The sequence below is a fragment of the Rhagoletis zephyria genome, unplaced genomic scaffold, assembly GCF_001687245.7.
Source record: "Rhagoletis zephyria isolate East Lansing unplaced genomic scaffold, Rhagoletis_zephyria_1.1 Rzeph_scaffold_10278, whole genome shotgun sequence".
Lineage (NCBI taxonomy): Eukaryota > Metazoa > Arthropoda > Insecta > Diptera > Tephritidae > Rhagoletis > Rhagoletis zephyria.
Window position 1 is genome coordinate 1 of NW_016167356.1, and position 21,675 is coordinate 21,675.

Sequence of the window (21,675 nt, forward strand, 5' to 3'; positions counted from 1 at the left end):
AAAATGTTCTGTGTCCTAAGTGGATTAAGCTGAAAATGTCTGAAGAGGATTCCAGAAAAACAAAACTTAATTTTGTGCAACAATTTGGGATTCCAGGAGTAATAGGGTGTATTGATGGAACCCATGTCGCTCTGGTAAAGCCTTATGAGAACGAGCATCTTTTTTTTTAACAGAAAAGGTTTCTTCAGCATAAATGCAATGATTGTAAGAATGAATTCAAATTGTGTTTGTAAATTTTTTAAGTCTACTGTGTTATATTATAGATTTGTGATTCTGATATGACAATACAAGCAGTAGATGCAACTCGGCCTGGCGCAAGCTACGATGCTTTCGTATTTAGCATGAGCAGTGCAAAACCATGTTACCTCTCGCAGTATGAAGCTGGGAACCGAGGGTCTTGGCTACTGGGAGATTCTGGTTTTGGCTTAGAACCATTTTTATTGACTCCATATAGAAACCCCGATCCAGGATCACCAGAACACAGATTCAACCAGCAACATGCAAAAGCACTTAACATCGTAGAGCGAGTTATAGGAGTTCTAAAAAGTCGGTTTCGTTGTTTGAAAACTATCTTACCATATACGCCACAAAAAGCAGTGAAGATAATAAATGTGTGTTGCGCACTACACAATATATGTAGGCGTAATCAAATAGATGATATTGAACCAGAAAGCATATTAGGAACCGATCCTAATGATGAGGAAGTAGCTGAAAGTGAAGAAAGCAGTACTTTGAATAGTGTTGTTCGAAATTTAAGATACTCTATTGCTAGAAATTTAATATTATGAAACATAAAATTTATTCATTTTAAAATTAAATACATAAAAGTTGTATATCGACACCTGAGTAGATAGATTTGATTAAAGAATGCCCTATTTCAAAATTTTATTGAAAAACACCTTATCTCAGAATTCGGTTAAAGAACGACCTACCTCGAAATTCGGTTCAAGAACACCCTATCTCAGTTGAAAATATATTGAAAACGTTCTGAGATCGGGCGTTTTTGAATCGAATTCTGAATAAAATTCTGAAATAGTGCCTTCTTCAGTCATTTTATGAAGTAGGGCGTTCTTGAAAAGTTTTCTGAGATAGGGCGTTTTCAAACTGGCTGCCGTGATAGGTCGATCTTCCACTCAGGTGTCGATATGGAATTTGTATTCATTTTGACGACTCTATCTCAAGCATTTTCATTTTTATTTCAACTTTTTCATCTTGCAACTGCTCCATTCTAATGTTATGCCTTCTTTTTTCCTCCAAACTTTGCGCTTTCAACCGATTTTGCTCTGCCAGGAACTCGTTTTGCTTTTCAACAGCACGACGAAGTCGTCGAATATCGTCCCTTTCCCCTTCATGCGATTTTGCAATTCTTTGGTGGCTTTTGCAAATGTCATCCAACGTGGTTGAAATTTTTTCCATGCAAGAGGCGTGTTCTATCATGCACGTCTGGAGGCAGTCTTGCGTTTCCGAGGCTCGTGGCCTTTTGGCTGCTCTCGGGGTAGCCACGGCTTCCTGCGACTCACTGGCGATGCAGCTTTCTTCGGCTCCAAAACTTCTGGAATGATTAATGCCCTCCACAGCCGCAACACACAAGTTCTGGCAACACATTATTCGTTGGGCGTTAGTACATGGTTATTAAAGGGGCCATCTCCTGTTGCCCTCGATTCCAAATTGTTATGGGCAACATTTTTACGGATGCATCCCTTCCAGTCAGACCATATCTATAAAAAAAACAGCTCAAAATACATTAATTTTAATACTTGATTAAATATAACTTGCTTTTTTCCAACCAATCAACGTCCTCCTGGGGAGGCCCTTCTGCATTCAGCAATGACCACATTCCTTCCACTTTTCCTCAACAGCAACTCTGTCGCCCTTCGAAAAATCCTTTGCCAGATCTGGATGAGATTCCATGAATTGAACTAAAATTAGCTCTTGCTTGGAGTTTTTGTGTTTTCCCCTAAAAGTTTTTAAATAACAACTTTAATTTACACATAAGCAGCTAATTTGTGTAAGGACTTACATTGTTATAAATATTATTTCCACAAAACGTTTATTAGAATTCCAAACCGCTATCGTTTAAGTTGAGGAATATAAAACGGGAAAATTTTAACGAATTCGATTTCCAGAACAGGGTGACAAAACGATTTGCCCATGTTCGAAAAAATGAAAACGGAACGATTTACAGGACATGCCAAACGATTTGAAAACGGAAATTCCAAAAAATATCACCCGAAAACGATTTTCAGAACATGCCTGATAATAATGAGGGCATTTGTGGTATTTTTAAGGCATTTTTTGGTTAAGCTTGGTATGTGTTTAAATCTGATCAAGTCCATTTTTTACGAATTCACACGCAACTGTATGGTACTAGCACCATCAATCAACCATAAGTATGTAAATTTTATGTGTATCAATTTTTTTTTATTGTGATTGTTCAAGTGTTCACCGTCGCACTGTGGTACAGCCCCATACATTTTTTTGGAAAAATAGGAGTCGGCGTATAACCTCAATGTTCCGTGTGCAACATTTATGGAGACAAATAAAAGAAAAAACTAAAAGTTGGCGGAATCAATTTATTTCAAAGCATATGGGAGGTAAACGTAACCTCAAAAACGTCTTAAAAGTGCAATAAAAAGTGTACCGATGCATATATAACTCCGAAATTTTGTCCATATGTTTGTAATAATCAGTAGTATATTCGATTAAGAATGACCACGATTTAGCTTTCCCTGATTCCATATATACACATCTGAAGTTGCATTTTTAAGATATTCGTCTTTACTAACTTTAATTGTAAGGGCAAGGAAAAAGCCCTTATTTAAATTGGGCGCCACTTGTATCAACTCACGTCGAGCGCACGTTTAGCNCCTGGGGAGGCCCTTCTGCATTCAGCAATGACCACATTCCTTCCACTTTTCCTCAACAGCAACTCTGTCGCCCTTCGAAAAATTCTTTGCCAGATCTGGATGAGATTCCATGAATTGAACTAAAATTAGCTCTTGCTTGGAGTTTTTGTGTTTTCCCCTAAAAGTTTTTAAATAACAACTTTAATTTACACATAAGCAGCTAATTTGTGTAAGGACTTACATTGTTATAAATATTATTTCCACAAAACGTTTATTAGAATTCCAAACCGCTATCGTTTAAGTTGAGGAATATAAAACGGGAAAATTTTAACGAATTCGATTTCCAGAACAGGGTGACAAAACGATTTGCCCATGTTCGAAAAAATGAAAACGGAACGATTTACAGGACATGCCAAACGATTTGAAAACGGAAATTCCAAAAAATATCACCCGAAAACGATTTTCAGAACATGCCTGATAATAATGAGGGCATTTGTGGTATTTTTAAGGCATTTTTTGGTTAAGCTTGGTATGTGTTTAAATCTGATCAAGTCCATTTTTTACGAATTCACACGCAACTGTATGGTACTAGCGCCATCAATCAACCATAAGTATGTAAATTTTATGTGTATAAATTTTTTTTTATTGTGATTGTTCAAGTGTTCACCGTCGCACTGTGGTACAGCCCCATACATTTTTTTGGAAAAATGTTCCGTGTGCAACATTTATGGAGACAAATAAAAGAAAAAACTAAATGTTGGCGGAATCAATTTATTTCAAAGCATATGGGAGGTAAACGTAACCTCAAAAACGTCTTAAAAGTGCAATAAAAAGTGTACCGATGCATATATAACTCCGAAATTTTGTCCATATGTTTGTAATAATCAGTAGTATATTCGATTAAGAATGACCACGATTTAGCTTTCCCTGATTCCATATATACACATCTGAAGTTGCATTTTTAAGATATTCGTCTTTACTAACTTTAATTGTAAGGGCAAGGAAAAAGCCCTTATTTAAATTGGGCGCCACTTGTATCAACTCACGTCGAGCGCACGCTTAGCACATTTAAGGCTTTTCTTCGCGAACATCTAATAAAAATGCTGCCAGGAAACTTCAAAATGCATCTTTTGGTTCAATGTTACTACAACTATAGAGATTATGGTTTTTCGAGTTAAGAACTCAAATGGAGAAAATAGTCAAAGATTCAAAGTACAAATTTTTGATATAATGAAACTATGTAGTTCATAGATNCTTAGCACATTTAAGGCTTTTCTTCGCGAACATCTAATAAAAATGCTGCCAGGAAACTTCAAAGTGCATCTTTTGGTTCAATGTTACTACAACTATAGAGATTATGGTTTTTCGAGTTAAGAACTCAAATGGAGAAAATAGTCAAAGATTCAAAGTACAAATTTTTGATATAATGAAACTATGTAGTTCATAGATTTTCCATTTTTACTTGTAAAATAAACATTTCTAAAATAAATGTATTTTTTGATTATTTTTCGGTTTTTGTCTTTATTTAGTACCTTATTTTGCTTTCTAGTATCTTTTCCTGTCTGTTTTCACTTTTTTTTAGGTTTCTAGCTCCTAGAAATCCGTTCCCTGGTAATAATGTTGTGTGTGGACTCCGAAAAAAAATGAAATTAATGGATTATTTTAACACATACCTCCGAAGCAAAACTTAATCTAAAACTGCCTTTAAAATACCACGAATGCCATCATTATTATATGAGGTTACGTTAAAAGTCGGAAATATGAGCCAATTGTTAGTTGCTCCAGTACGCGCTTTCTAGTGAACACGTTCGTGCATAGGCGGTGGGCGTGCATGGTTCACGATGAGTGCGCGCTGTCGCAAATGTTGCTGTAAGTCAAAAACAGAAAAGATCTAAAAATGTTTTTTACAAATATTTACTTCAATAAATGCAGTTTTCGAAAATATATACGAAATGGAAAAAACTCATTGAGAACAAATTTTTAATGAAACTTGAATATTTATAATGTTTGAATTAAATAATTTTTTTTTTCTAAATTATAAAAATATATTTTTTTAAAGCTCTAATATCACTACGCTTTAAAATAAATTTCATCAACTTTCGTCAAATACTTTAAAGAGAAAATGAGTTTTGAAAAAAATGATTGCTTAATAATATATTTGATTATGAAAACTTTAAAAATTAAAATATTTCCAAAAAAATCTCAGAATCCCTTTCACATCTATAAACCTCTCTACCCACAAATTTTTCACGCAAAAATTCGAACTTGACTGAAATCCGAGGTCCAGTTGAGAAATTTTCACCCATATCTATCTTCGCTTTGGTGTGTGGGTGATGTTTCAGACGTGCCAGAAACCTCACTTTTGCATGGTGCTTGACAACACGCACGGTAGCTTGAATAGCATGCCTAATCAAAAATAACAATTAGAAGAAAGATGTTTTCATTATGTGCCAATGCAACTTTCGAAGGTCACTTACGGTCGTGTTGAACTCCCTAAGGCACACCGAAGCTGCCACTGTTCACCCCGCCCGCTTTGCTAATCAGACACAAACAACCCTGGTTGCCCTAGACTGTGCTGCCTTCTTCACCCTAACACGTCCGATGAGAAAAGTTAATGTTATAGAACTGAAAGAGTATGGAGAAATTTAAATCATAGGGAAAAGAAAGAAAAGTAAAAGAAAACTTGAGAAAACAAAAACGTTAGTGGGCTATTACGTTGGGCGCCATTGTAATGTAGCTGCTTACTTGGACAAGGAGAGGCAGCATGCAGGCATGCTTGCAGGCCCTAGCTGCCTCGTCAGTGGGATGGGTCTTTTCTACCTTCCTTACCTTTAGTTATTTATATTAACAAAAGCTTAATCATGCCTGGTTGTGAGAAATCGCGTTGATAAACTATCACGCAAAACAAGAAAAACCAAAAGAATAATAGAACAGGAGTAAAGAAGAGCATCGAAAAGAGAACCAGTCCGGGTTAGGTGGAGTCGTCCCTCCCTTCCTGCGTGCGCTCCACGAAGCCATGGGCGCTGCTATGACTCCTTCTTTTTAGCACCGCCCCCTTTACCTGACAGGTGTCCGAATGTAAATCAGTCCGTCACTGTCCTCTCCGTATCGTCATCATGCCCCCTCTGCTTCACCTCAGTTGTGCAAGCACGACACCCACACCCAGAATATAAAAAAACTAGCACTCAATATCGCTGCTATACCCTTCACTTATTGATAAATACAAATCTTCATAATAAATAGTATCTTACTTTCTTTATTCCACTTGCCTATCCCTACAATAACATCAGTAATTCAGAACTAGTTAATACTAGTATGAACTCCAAAATTCTTAACAGACAAAAGAACTTAGCTACTAATTCAATTAGACAACCTGAATATTTCGATATGTATCTATGTATATTCTCACAGAAAATATCTAACTCTGGTCTAATATCTTTTTATAAGTATGAAATTCCTACAGAAAAAAATATATAATCCAATGCAAAAATATATCTTTCAGTTTCACTGTCTCTAAAACTAAGGACTTATGGAGGTATTTGTATTCTAAAAAGAAAAAAAAACCCGGATCATGGAATTTCAAAAAAAAAATATATATATATATACATATAACCAAAACGCAAAAATTATATATTTTTTTCCAATTTCAAACTATAATGTTCATATAAAATAAACGACAGGGTATATGTAGGTGTACATCGCTATGTATGAATGTATACGCATACTCGTATACGCCTGACCAAAAGAAAAGCAAACAGTTTGGTCAGTGCGCTTTATATACTCACTAGTATGTTTATATACATATGCGTAAACATATATACCCTTTCCAAAGTAGACAAACATATACTATATGCATAATATATATATATGTACGCAATTACGTCTGTATGTACATACGAACATATGTAGGATATAGAAAAATTATGGAATGCACCCACCTGGTTACTGCAGCGGAGATGGTACCAGCAACGCCGAAGAGAACCTAGATGGGGAGAGCTTACCCTACAAATCACATACATACATTCACATGCCTATAGTAAGGGTCTTATTGATATGATCTTTGTTAGCTCGATCACTCGCTCGTGGTGGCGGGCGTCGAGCGGGTCAACTATCGATGGTACCCTTACGCAAAAAAAATTAAGAACAAAACCCTGTGCCATAAAGAAGCTAATTTACGGGACCGACTATATAAAACCAACTTCTCGAAAATCAGAAAAAAACAAGAAACTTCAAAAATCTACTCATACTAGTGAAACCGCGAAAACTATGAGTGAGTGCCGAAAATGAATTCGTTTAAAACTTAAAAGGACAACGCCTGAAATGAAATGAAATTTTTATGAAATTCGAATAGCGTATGAGTATGAGAACGATAAGTTTAAAATTTACCAAACTTCTCAAAGCTAATTCATACATGTGCTCGAATTAGAACGAAATAAAATAACAAGGAAACTAAAGTATTCCAGTGAAAACGAGGGAAAATAAATGAAGTGGGTAAGTAATGGACAAAACGAAAAACTATGGTATCAGTGCAAATGAAAAATAAAAAAACACATAAAAGCAACTTCTTAAAAACTAAACTTATGAACTAGTAGTTTAATAAAAAAAAAAACCATTCAAATTAATCCAAACTCAAAAAAAAGGAGTCTAGTAAAAACCTATCAATCTAGCATTGATCAGTGCCACCGCCCTACGCCCGGCGGCTTGCTGCTGGATGGCGACGCCGTCGCTCCTTTGCTCCACTTGATGTCGGTGACTCCTCTGCGCTGCTCGCTGGCTCCCGCTCTTTGGCGCTCCCACTCTGATCCATTTCTCTGCTACAGTTGGTATGATTGATTTTGCTCCCACCACGATCGTTGCCTCCAGCTGTTTGGCGCTCCCCCTCTGCTACGCTTAGTTTGATATAGTTCTCAAGCTCACATATGTATACATAGCCACATTTTTGGTTATGTAAGGCGGCTGTTGACGTGTATGAGGCCCAATCGCTGGATCAGCTGGTCTAACGTGCTATTTGTTGTGGTTGCGTTTTCTGTGGAGTGGACTGCGATCTTCGCCAGAATTTCTATTTGGTTGTATGTAGTGGCGTGTGGTAGAGGGCCTGCGCGGTCGGATCGATGGAGCTGGTGGTAGTCGTGCTGCGTAAATTTACGAGTATCCGGTCTGATGGTAGTGGGAGCTCATCCGGCAGATTGGAGGCCTCCTTTTTCGTTTTTTCCTCGTGGCGACCTGCAATTGTGACATGGGAGATTAATTATTTTTCACATCTATAAATATACGTATACTGAGCGCAGCCATACTTGCACACACACAAACGCACATATTGGCTCCGTGCTTACACATATGTACATAGGTTTGCAAGTATGAGCGGACTTCTGTAGACGTTTTCCGTATAGGTTACTGATAATCGCGGGGCTTAAATTTTCCCACTAAATTTATCACATTAACTTAACTCAGATCCCATGAAATTCAGCCATGCTATTCGTCAGGATATGCTGGCGGTATATCACCGGGCCGTTTAACTCGTTCACCTCCCGTTGGCCTATCGCAGAGTGGAGAGGGAAAAGTGGCAGAGAAAAACCGCTCACCCTCATCAACTCACGCATGCTCAAAGCTCCACTTTCACATACTCACACATTCACACAAATACATCCATACTCATAACTGCCTTATCGAACCGTAGGGTTAGTGGAGTTTCGCACCAAGTTATAAATACTGGGATAAGAGTGTTGGGGTTTTATGTAGTTGAAAGTAATAGGCAATTCTCGTTAGGTAATTTTTGACTTCCGGCAAATGCATTCATAGACACTTAACATTAAATAGAACGCTGGCGCTACAGTTTCCAACACAAAAAGGGCGGGCATCTCCGTATCCGAAGATTCATTGAAATTTGATGCTGATGTTGAAGGTCCAGAAACTCCAAAAATCCTGCCGCTGGGTGCTGCTGCTTTGCAAATCAACTGGTCAGTGATCTGTCCCGTTTCGGAGAGCGGAGAGTGACGGAATGGACCCCCACCAACACCATTTATACTGCGCGCAGTTTCAGCAATATTTTTTTTGTGCGGCTTTTTAGGTCTGCAAATATCTGCAATAAAAAGTGTATTTGTTTTTAATTACAAATACACTTTTTATTGCAGATACCTACCTATAAAGAGAAAAAATATACCATAAATAAAAAATACCTTCCATATAAAGAGAAAAAACTTCGCCGATTGTTGTTTGACATGAAATATACATTTAAATATATACTTACTTTCTTCCACTCAATAGCACTTCTGGTTGGTGGACCGTGCGAATTTATTTTTATTCTTATTTGCTTCATCTCTCCTCTAACCTTCCTCGATCAGATCCAAATACTGGCAATCCTCTTGCCTCTGTAATTCATTTACCAGGCTCGAATTGCGTGTTTGCAGTTTTTTAAGCACTGAAAACACAAACGTTTATTTTTTTTCACAAAATAAATAATATATTCAGTAAATTTACTATTTTTTTTAGCTGCATTCTCCATTTCGACGATCACCAATAACCTTTCGTCTATTTCTAACGATTGTCGATTCACTTTCGTCTTCTTTTCGCGTTCGATAATTCTAAACTAGACGATAACTACGTAACGATCAGTTGTTTTCGTACTGCCAGACGACTTCGATTTACACGGTGCCAACACACGAACATCTGGCAGACGAAACGAACGGTCTTTTCGAGATAGAAGATTAGGCTCTGAAAAATTACAGTTCACTGATGATATTAGGTTCGTTCGCGTAGCTGTTAATTGTTCATGTTTAACCAAAACTTACAAGTTTTTGCGTTCGCGTACGCAAAAAACTTGCAAAGTAGGGGAAATTGAGAGAGCAAACTGACATTTCATTTTGAGGGGAAGCTGCTGGTTTCTGTTGGAAAAATTTTTGCCAACAGCAATTTGCCAACAGGAAAACAGCTGATCAAGAACAGCTGGTTGGCATTTACGCAAATCACAAAATTGAATTTGATGGGTCTGAAGATAAAAATTACAAAATGCGACTAATTAAACTTGTAAGAAATAAGTAGTTATTTGTTTAATCAATAAACTGTGTCAGTATAACACTTTGCGATGACTTTTCGTACGTTTTAAATTTTACACTTTTGTATGTAAACAAAAATTATATCAGCTGTTCGTCTAACTTGCAAGTTTCTGCAAATTTTCTGTTCGCGTACTATTTTGGATATTTCTCTCTTGTGAGAGAACAGATGACATTTCGCCGAAATTTGGCAGTTGGTTGGTTTCTGCTGGAGATTTTAAACGAACGCACCTATTAATACTAAAATTTAACGAATCGATTATCGTCGATTACCAGATACACAGCAACAACGTCATTCCGATATTCACTTAAATGTTTATTTTTTGGTGTAAAATTGAGGATGTATGAATACTAAAATATAATTGTTATTTTCCTCATATATTTACTAAATAGTTTTAAATTTGTATCCACCCATTCATTTCCGTTCGCCTTACAACTATACACGCATGTGAAAATGAAAATCCAAAATGACTTCCAAATAACCGATGCCAGTACCCGGATTCCGACTTTCGCTACCGCTAAAATGCTAAAATCTGCTAAAACGCTTAAGCTACAATTTTATCCGAATTTTTGGCGATCTCCGAAGATTGCGATTCTGTCCACCCTGTCGCTAAAAATTGCTCAGCCTAAATTTACTACTTTATCCGGCCGCCAAAGGCGCTGTGCAGCAACGGCAGCTGTCAAATTTTGTTTTGATTTTAATAGTGAAAAGTAGTGAAAATAAAAGTAAGTAGAACCTTGCAATAATTTTGACCGAATTATTATAAATTCATATAAATTATTAATAAAATTAATAAAGTACAATCGAAGAGTTTTAGATTGCAAATTAAATGAAGTGTTTGCAAAGTGAAAACAAGTCGGTTAATTAAGCATTTTGTTGCAACCACCACTACAAAAAACTGCTGTAATGCTATTCATGAAAACCAGCAATAAATATTATAAATATAACTTAATTCACTATGCAAGCCGCTTCTTAAGTTGCTAGCCATTATTTACTAAATCACACATCCAATCGTTTCTTGGAAGGACGATGGTCATATTTTATGAACAATGTTGTGGTTACTGTAAAAACACAGAGCCAATTTTCGGGCAAGTTGCTCTGGAACTACATGGCCTGAATAGACGAGTAGGAAAACTTCTTTGTACACGATTTTCGTATTTACCGCTTGAAATGAAAATCCGTTCCTATCCAACAATAATGTTTATTAAAGGATGATGCAATGGATGTTTTTAATGCTGATCGCATCAAAAATAGTTGGTTGACTTTGTTCTGTGACATGGCAAGAAAGTGTTGATATAAGTATGTACATATATATTTATTTCATAAACATACCCTTGTGATCAGCTAATTAAACCAGCAACATTTTGGCTATTTTTCTTTTGTTTATTTAATGTTTATTATTTTTCCATAAAAGTCTAGCTCATTATATAACAAACACCACATAAATCCAGATTTCAAACTTTGTACAAAAATTATGAAAAACCTTCAAAGTTTCAGCTAAATTACCAACTTTTTATTAAGATTTTTTAGAATTTTTTGAGTATGCAGTTTAATAGCACATTAAATTCTAGGGTAATAATGTGCAAATTGTCGAATTTATTTTGTATGGAAAAAAATTTGTAATGCGGTCAGAAAAATATGATTAAAAATCATCGCGATTTTTTAACAACTTAAGACTTGCTTGTTGAAAAATTAGCTGAAACTTTGCAGATAATTTTTGCACAAAAGTTTGAAATCTGGATTTATATGGTGTTTGTCATATAATGAGCTAGACTTTTATGGAGAAATAGTAAACATTAAATAAACGAAAGCAAAATAGCCAAAATTTATCAAAATGTTGCTGGCTTAGTTACCTGATCACAAGTGTATATATGACTTTTTTTTAATTAAGAGTCAAACCAAATACATAAATATATTAGAGGAGTTCACTCTTCGTAGCAAGTGCTTGGGGAAATGTTTAGTTATTTGCCCACTGTTTTTGGGTTAGTGGGCGGAGGAGGAGGGATCGTAGGTCTTAATATCCAACCCATTGGAAAGAGTACAGTTCACACTTAGTAAAAAGTCACACCTGACCCCTCAAAACAGCCTTCGCAAAAAGCGCAAAATCTTGAGGGAGTCTACGGATCCCTTCAACGTTTCTGAAGAGAGGTTTGAGGAGCTTTTCAGGCTCACAAAAGAAATGTGTAACAGTATCTTTGAGGAGATCCGTCCTCATATGCGAGAAATTGCAGCAGGTGCGATTCCTTGGAACTTTGCGATTTTTCGCTCAAGGTGAATATAGATTTGTATATTTTTAAACAAATTATTTTCACGAAAATGCGTAATCTTTTTGCTAAATATCTCGCAAAGCAGCGTTAGCAGATTTCCACAGATTTTATCGTGAATTCCGTTTCCCAGGGGTAATAGGTGCTATTGACGGTTCCCATATTAACATAAAGAAACCAAGCAAGGTCATCGAACACGTATATGTGTGTAGGAAAGGAGGTCACTCAATAAACGTGCAAGTGGTAAGAATAAATCAATAGGGCTGTTCAGGATATTGTGGAAATGGTCTTGGGTTTGCAGTTGGAATTGCATTTGCAAATTTTATGATTGCTGCCATGGCAACCGTGTGCATTTTATTGTTGTGAATTTACAAATGCACCGAATATGCAAATCCAAGAGCATATGCACAATATCCTGAACAGCCGTAATATTTATTTGAAATGTACATAATCACAACATAATCATATAAATTATTTTCCAAGGTATGCGACTTCAATTTAAAAATATTAGATTGTAATGCGAGATTCGGTGGAATTGCTCACGATGCTTCAGTATGGAGAGCGAGTGCACTTAAGGTTCCGTTGGATAATAAATACTCAAATGGTAAACGAAATTTTTGGTTGTTAGGTGAAGTTATTTACTATTTTATTATTTCTGCTTGTACTTAGGTTCCATATATTTTATATACAGGTGACAGTGGATAGCCGCAGCTTCCTTTCTTAATGACTCCAATTCAGGGTAAAAATCTATCTCAATCGGAGGAAAACTATAATAGATGGCAAAGAAAAACCAGGAAATGCGTTGAACGCTGCTTTGGAGTGCCCAAATTGAGATTTCGTTGCCTTCTAAGAGAGAGAGAGTGTTAATGTATGACCCCATCGTAGCAGGAAAAATAATTAATTCATGCATTATTTTGCATAATATTATGATTATGAATAATATCAGTGGAGAATTAGAAAATATTCAAATGTCAAGTGAAAATGAAATTTTTTATGAAGGCAGTGAGGGAGAAATATCTCCTCAAGGCATATCTGCGAGACAACATGTAGTTAATAATTTCTTTTAATTTACGAAATTGGATGCCATAATAAACCCAAAAATAAAATTGTTCTAATCGCTATAATAATTCAATTATTTTCTCAATAAAATATCAGTCTTGAATGTGAAGAAAAAAGGAATAGCACCAAAATTCAAAATGGTGTTTTTAGTAACTTACGTTGTTCAATATATAAAATCACAAGGCTGTTCTACACCTTCAAAAACTTAACCTACAGCTTAAATACCTAATTTATTTACAAGAAAATTTACAGCGCTGCCCTACAGCTTTAAACCTTTCACTACAGCTTAAATACTTAATCTAAAAACAAATTTAAAAATTACAGCGCTATTCTACAGCTTCAAAAAATTAACCTACAGCTTAAATACCTAATCTACAAAACAAAATTAAAAATCACTACGCTGTCCTAAAGCTTGAGTGAAAAATATATTTAAAAAAAAAAACATTAATATGCAGCTTGGGCACTCATTTTTGCCCAATCGTCCAATTTATGGAAAATGTTGGACAATATTGCATTGGTTTGCTCCAAAGCGTCAGCCTTTCTCTCTTCGATGGAATTCCTGTTTTCCAGCGCGGTAATTTTCCTTTCGGCCAGGACAAGTCTGTGTTCTTCAATGGCTATCATTTTCGTATTTGCCTCTTCTAAGGAGCAATTTCTCCGTTTCGGAGCGCGATGTTGTGGTGGCAGTAGATCCTCAGGGACCATATTTAATGTGAGCGGTTCCTCCATACTTTCCTCAAGAATCTGTAATTAAAAAGTAGTTAAAAAGTTATATAAAACCGGAGATAGGCATAAAGGCCGATGACCCTACCTCTATGTCAAGGTGGTCCGCAGGAGCGTCAAATATTTCCACGGAAGTTACTGCGCCGCTACTTCTCTATAATTAAAAATTGCATAAATTGTAACATATATGTTCAAACTACAAAACATTTTGATAGCATGTGAATTTATAGCATTTTATAAATTCAAATGTTTTTAACTCACCAGTGGCTCGCCAACTTCCGTTTGACCGACAACTGTAACTGTGGTCATAACGCCAATGATGCGCTCATCGAGGTTACTCAGATACTTCGCAGTAATAGACGAATTTACTCCGCTTCGCTGAATAGAATTTCTCAAATCTTGCGATTTTTGTTTGGCCTTGCTCCTTTCATTATTCGGAAATCATAATGCTACTTATGTAAATTTTCAAAGAAATGTACCTCATATATCCCCACGCTCTTTTCCATCCTTCACCGTCTTTAATGGCTCCTCCACACGCGTTTAGTTTCTGGGCAAGATGGTTCCACTGCTCCAGCAAACTTTTGCAATCTTAAAAAAAAACAACTTAGACGATTTCATTTACGAGAAAATCTGTTCCATACCTGTCATGAGCAAATTCCCTGTGTTCTTCCAAATATTGAACAAGCATACATTTTTGCTCCTTTGTCACCCTTCTACGGTTGCCGTTTTCCATTTTTACTATGAATTACAAAATTTTTTATTTAATCGAGTATTTTAAACAAACAACAATCTAGATATTACCTATTTTTTGTTGATTTACTTTTTTAGCACCGAATTTTTGTCGTCGTCAAATTTGCAGGCTTTTAAGCGAAAAATAAGTATTTTTGGCGATGGAAAAAACGCTGGAATCGCCATTTTAGCTGTATGAGCTGCCAAAAACAGTTCATTCACCTTATCCGGGTTCATTTTGTTCATCTCTAAGATCTGTAAAAAAATNCAACAATCTAGATATTACCTATTTTTTGTTGATTTACTTTTTTAGCACCGAATTTTTGTCGTCGTCAAATTTGCAGGCTTTTAAGCGAAAAATAAGTATTTTTGGCGATGGAAAAAACGCTGGAATCGCCATTTTAGCTGTATGAGCTGCCAAAAACAGTTCATTCACCTTATCCGGGTTCATTTTGTTCATCTCTAAGATCTGTAAAAAAATGAACCAAAAATGGCGATTTTTAGAGTTGCATTTTCATGATAGAATCGCGAAAATCGCTGAAAATTGCTAATATTCATTTAGCACTTTTTGGCGTTGGAGTTTTAGCGATAGAGAATGTTGGAAACCGGGTGCAGGTCGAAGATTTATTAGTAGGGATGCAAACGATGCATTGATATTTTTGAAACATCGATAACATCGGTTCAAAATTCGATGTTTGCCATCGATGTTTACAATTTCCAAAAATCGCTAAATTGACGATACTTCGATGTCAGTTCAACGATGTTTTAACATCGACTTTGGCGTGACTCAGACTAGCAAACACTAGACTTCATTAAAAAAGGACCGGGTTCCCGTTGAAATTTCAACGAAATTGGGTCTCCAAACTTTAGTCTCAGCGAACTTACGACGATATTCATTTTTATTCTACTTATAAGAAAGGTAAAGGAATGGTAAATAAGTACAGAGAAATACATCCATATGTAGGTATTATTCTAAGTGAATTTCAGAGAGTTTGAATTGAAAAGTATTAAATTTTCCCTTTAATGTGACTACAACCTAAGAAATTGTGAAACATCCGAAAGTATCGAAATATCGATGTTTTTCTGGCGATGTATTTTAGCATCGATCTTAATTTTTCCGAAGCATCGAAACATCGATATATCGATGTTACTACCCAAAATTTGCATCCCTATTAGACGTATTTTTAGTAGATTTTTGCGAAAAGCCACTTTGCCATACTTACTATTTAACAAGAATTTTAGCAAAGATTGTTGATTTTGGTTAAAAAAATCATTTATTTAAAAGAAATTTCTATTTATTTTGGTGTTAAATCTAATTTGTGGAAATGAAGAGACGAAGTGAAAGCTTCCAAAGTGAAGTGAAAAACGCACCTATTTACACCTTTTCACAAAGGGGGCATTCTCATAAAAGCCTCGTAAACTTACGAATTTTACACAGTTTAAGACTTTACGAGTTTAAGAGTCCCCTAAGTTTTGTAAAAGAGAACACAAGATAAAAAGTTACACGTTGGTTTTTCTAAAGTAATATATACATATACACCCCCATTCTAAAACTAAAATTTTCGTAATTCGTACGAAAAACGAAGAACTTACATTCTGCAACCCTTGCGGAATAATGTTCAGCATTGCCAGCTATCAGTTGTTTTTCGAAGTCAACTTTATAAAGGAAAACAAATTGGAAGGGAATTAAAAACCACTCATCATGTGCTTTTTATAGTAAAATTGGTTGATTTTACATATTTTGAGGAAAATTATGAATTCTCACGCATTTGCAATTATAGCAGTGGAGTAAGAGCGCGTTATGGCAATGGATTCACAAAGGTATGCGGAGCGGTCGGGCATAGTAACTGTAAAGTTTATTATCTATTTTAAATACGTCTTGTCTCTTCAGATACTTGCACTCCTCTGTCTTTATTTAAATTCTCCCTTTTGACATTCTTATGTTACCAGATATTTCACTTCTATGGGCCAGTTTTTCAGTGCCAGTTTAAACTTAGATTAAGTAAACTGAGTTTGAATTGAACAGCTGGCTGAAATCTCCAGATCGGGCGTTTAAACTTAGTTTAAACCACGGCCGTGCACTGAAAAACTGGCCCTTAGTGTTACCAGATACTACATTACTCCTTTCCTTTTTATTTCATAAAAATTTTATATTACACGTCTTTTATTTTCTCACTTTTCTTTATCGCGATCAAAAGTTTTATTATTCTTCTCTAATGGTTGAAATATTGTTGGCATTTTATCGCGAATATTTCGACCAAACATCAACTCAGCCGGTGTTTTTAAAGTAGTGGAACGTTCTGTCGAGCGATACATGTGAAGATAGCTTTGTAGATCTGCCACCCAATCTTGTTTCAACAGTTGGCTGATAACCAGGCGCTTTAATATGGATCGGTTTTGACTTTCCACATCTCCATTTTGCTGTGGCCAGTATGGAATTGTACTTATCACTTTAATGTTATTGTCATTATAATTTTTCGCTTATCAACTGTCTTCCATTGTCGGGCGTGATGGAAAGTGGCGTGCCAAAACAAGCGAATATACTGCAAAGGCGTTGAATTGTTTCTGTAGAGTCAATTTTCTTCATAGCATCGATTTCTACAAAGTGGATGTAATAATCAACCGAAACGAGCAAATTATGACCGGACGGGAGTGGTCCAAGAAAATCCATTGATACGTGCTGCCATGGTTCCGATGGTAATTCCTTCCTTTTCATAGGTTCTGGTGGTGGCGGAGCTGTTACTAGCGTACAACCATAACAACTTTTAACGAAATTCTCAACATGTTGATCTATTTTTGGCCACCATACTTTTGCTCCTAAGCAGCGTTTCATGACTGTCATCCCAGGATGGCCTTCGTGTGCAAGCTGGACAGTTATTTCACGTAGTGCTTCGGGTATAATAATACGTGTGCCGCGTAATAATATACTGCCTGAAAAACAAAGTTCCATTTCAAACAGCTGGAATGATTTCAAGGAATCTGGCCACTCATTTTGGTATATTGCTTTTTTAATGCTAGTATAGTCTCATCCCTTTCCGAGAACTCCACAATTTCATCCATCTCCAATGCTTTTGGAGTTGCTAAATTTGCAACCCAATTGACATAATGCTCTGAATCGTTATCAAATGTAGTATTTGAGTTCGTATGATCTATGATCTTTCCTTTTTTGTAGACAACTCCATACTTGTAGGATTGACTTGGCACCAAATATTACCTCTAAAGGTTTGTGGTCTGTCACTAACTCACTCTCGGCCGAATAGTGGAACCGTTCAACCGCCCACACGAGGGAGAGATCTTCCTTTTCAGTTTGGCAATATTGTTTCTCAACATCTGATAAACTTTTGCTAGCGTACGAAATTATTCTTGGTCCATGCTTGTCATGTTGAATTAATACAGCTCGCAATCCTACTGGACTACCATCAGCGTACAATTGTGTATGGTCCTCAACGCTATAATAGCCCAGTAGCATATCGCTCGTTATCAGCTGTTTAATTTGTCAAATGCTTGTTGGTGTGTCTCGTCCCACATAAAAATGGGATTTTTTCTTGTCAAAGATCGAAGTGGTTCGGTAATGGTAGCCAAATCCGGTACAAACTAACCCACACAGGTCACCAAACCAAGGAAACTGCGGACTTCTTTAGTTATCATGGGACGTCGAAATTGTTTAACAGCTATCACTTTATTTGCTGAGGGCATAATCCCATTTTTATTTAGTCGATGACCAAGGAACTCAATTTCGCTCTCACCATACACACATTTGTCATGGTTTAGGGTTACGTCATATTCTTTGAGGACTTCCAGTACTTTTGCAGTGCGCTGATTCAATGCCTCCTTATCCTTCCCATACAACAGTATATCATCTTTATAGAACAGGCACCCTTCGCAGCCGCTTAACATCTGATCCATAATTTTTTGGAATATCTCAGGTACGCACGTTATACCGAACATTAAACGCTTGTATCTAAACAACCCTTTACGTGTGCTAAATGTGGTTATTTCTCTAGATTTTTCTCAAATCTCCACCTGGTGTAAGGCTTGTTTCACATCAATCTTTCCAAAACAATTTCCCTTACCAATATATGGCAAAAAGTTCCCCATAGTTGGTAGCGGGTAATTTTCTCGTTGAACTGCCTCTTTAGCTCTACGCATATCGATACAAATACGAACATCTTTTCCGTCATACTTCGGAACTTCAACCATTGCAGAGATGGATTTTGACGGACCATCAACCTTTTCTATAATGTCTTGAGTCTTGCTTCTAATGGTACTGCAATCTGCCGATAGGGCTGTATCACTGGTGCTACATCTTCACGCAATGGGATATCAACAACAATGTGTTTAATTTTTCAAATTGGTTTTCCTTTTTCTCCATAGCAGTAAATTTTGTTTATATGGTGACCGATTTACAATACACCCAATGCCGTTGCTGTATCGCGGCCAATCAGAAATTTTCCATCCCCTTGCATAACATAAAAATCAGCTGAAGCTTCCTTGCCGCCTATCTCAACGTGGGCCTCAAACACGCCAACAATTGTAAGCACCTGTCCGCCATACGCTTTGAAAACTTTTTCAGTTTTATTACGTTGATTAAACACAACTATTTGCTTGGCTTTCAGTTGCGTCCATGTCGTAAAGTCTATAAGATTGTATTTTAAACCGAGTAACTATGGCAATAGCTTCAACCTAACCAATTTCACATTTAATCTTGTTATCAACTTCATTTGGCGAAATACAAAATACGTATCCATAGGATTCAATCGATACCACTAAGGTATCACTCTAATGAGTACTTGTACTCAAAAGACTGAAAGTATCGATACCTACTCAGTATCGGCAAATTATCGAGTACTTACTTGAATTGGTTTCATCTTCTCTTTCGAGAGATACGTCCCTTTTTTGTTGTAAAAGGTCGTATGATTACGTCTTATCATGGTTTAAAACATTGTATGTCAAAATCAAATAAAAAGCCAATAAAGTTGCAGGTATAGAAAACGTATATATTTAAGTTATTTAGTAAGAACACAAAATAATTATTAATTAATATTTGTGGCACATTACCAAGGAACAGTATTGGTTATAATTTTTTCAGTCATATGAGTGTATAGGTCACCCAATATGGATAAGTTTCGAATTTTTATTTTCGTTTTTATTTTCAAATTAGTTTTATTCACTTGTTTTTATAGATAATATAGTTCATTGTATGCCAAAAACCTTGTTAATCAAAGTTTAAAACTTTGTACAAAGATTAAAAGCTAATCAACAAAGTTTCATCAAAGAACGTAAATAATAAGAAGGGACAACTTGTGCTTTCTCTTTTGCGCTAGTACGTTTTAATCGAAATTCCACACTTTTTATTCTGAATAAAAAGTGTTTAATTTTGGTCAAACTTTGATTTTCTTTTAATTTTTGTACAAAACTTGATACTTGGATTTACATGGTTTTTGTCATAGAATGAACTATATTTTTTATAAAAAAGTAACTAAAATTAATTTGAAAATAAAAATAAAAATCCGACACTTATCCATAAGGTCACCCCTATAAGTATACAGCGCACTGCATCACTTACAAACTATTTATGAAAAAAAAAATTGTATTGTTTCTTTTGGTACATTGCTGAGGAACAATATTAGTTATAATTACATATATGACTTCATATACATACGTATATTATTCACAAAATATTTATTAAAAAAATAGCTTTTGGGGCACACTGCCAAGAAACAACCACTTTTCTAAATGCTTTCCAGACAAGCGATTTCTACTTTCTCTACTACATGACCGCACTTTTCGCGAAAACTCTAATAACGGGCGTCATTTTTTGAGTTGCCGTTGCAATGATAAAAGTAGTAGAAATTACTCTTCCGATACCAAGTACTTTTTTCTATACTTACTCGATACCGAACAAAAAGGTATCGAGTAATTTACTTGTATCGATTGAACCGTACGTATCCATCATGCTCTCCGAACGTTGCATCTTCATGAACGAATTTTACGATATCATTGGTTGATTTTTGTCGTTTAGCTGTTGAGAACTTGTTTTCATTTTTAGGAGCTTGTTCACATTTTTCCAATTCATTTCAATTGTTTCCGATAAGTAAATACTTTGTTCGCAAGCGACATTTACTTTTGCATTTAGCGCTGAAGTGATTACGCCCACCGCATTTGTTACAACTTCTTCCCATTACCGGACAACGCCCATCATCTGCACGGTGTCCAATATATCTACAGCGAAAGCATTGAGTTTTATAAGTTTGTTGTCTCTGTTTCAAGGCACTGTCGGAAATTTATTTTGTATATTACGGCCGCCATCGTTGATGTTGGTGTTGTTTCCTTGTTTGTAAAAACCTTCTTTGTTTTGAAATTGACTCAAAAACTTTGGCCGTAGTTAAAATTGTTTGTACGCTTGCATCATCTTGCTTTAGCATCTCTCGTGGAATCGCAACTGAGCGGCATTTTTCAATCATTTGATCTTTAACATAATCTTCCAGTTTGTTTCCGAAGTGGCAACGCTCTGCTTGTTCTTTCAATCGCATTGCATGTACGGCAACACTTTCGTTAGTTTCAGGTTCCATAGATCGTAAAACATATCGTTCGTATGTCGCATGTTGTTGTGGTAGGAAGAATTCATTCAGTCTGGAAAGAGCTTCTTCAAATACTGTAACTTTTGGAATATATCTACTTGCAACTGGACCGTGAATTTCAGTTTTGGCTTCTGGCAATTGAGCATGAATGTCTTGAATCCTTTTTCCAGCGAGGTGTAACAGTAAATTCAGTTTGTGTTGCTCATCTTGTATACCACTAGCTCTCACGCAGTACTCAAATGATCGTACCCAACTTTTCCACTCTTGGCCACTGTTTTCTTAATGCATAGTATAGTCAAATTTTTCAATTGAAACCGCCATTTTGACATCACCTAAAAAAAACAATTCATTAATCATAAATTTGATTACCTTTTCATTTATGAATTATCAGCATATAAGCATAGTTTAACACTCAGCTTAGTT

The 21,675-nt window shown here is 36.0% G+C and overlaps 1 protein-coding gene across 3 annotated transcripts; it reads right to left on the bottom strand.

Moving 5' to 3' along the window:
- Positions 1–12,652: 12,652 nt before the first annotated feature.
- Positions 12,653–15,346, bottom strand: LOC108376330 (uncharacterized). 3 transcript variants are annotated; one of them, XM_017632532.1, is made up of 6 exons: positions 14,958–15,346; positions 14,584–14,680; positions 14,422–14,530; positions 14,204–14,366; positions 14,031–14,096; positions 12,653–13,963 (listed from the first exon to the last, which is right to left on the bottom strand). In XM_017632532.1, the coding sequence occupies exons 2-6, from the start codon at positions 14,588–14,590 to the stop codon at positions 13,664–13,666; spliced, it is 645 nt and encodes a 214-aa protein (XP_017488021.1). In that variant the 5' UTR covers positions 14,591–14,680; positions 14,958–15,346; the 3' UTR covers positions 12,653–13,663. The 3 variants fall into 3 exon arrangements, with proteins under 3 accessions (XP_017488021.1, XP_017488023.1, XP_017488024.1); XM_017632534.1 differs by lacking the exon at positions 14,958–15,346 and adding an exon at positions 14,744–14,925; XM_017632535.1 differs by lacking the exon at positions 14,958–15,346 and having other exon boundaries at positions 14,584–14,718.
- Between the last annotated feature and the right edge of the window lie 6,329 nt (positions 15,347–21,675).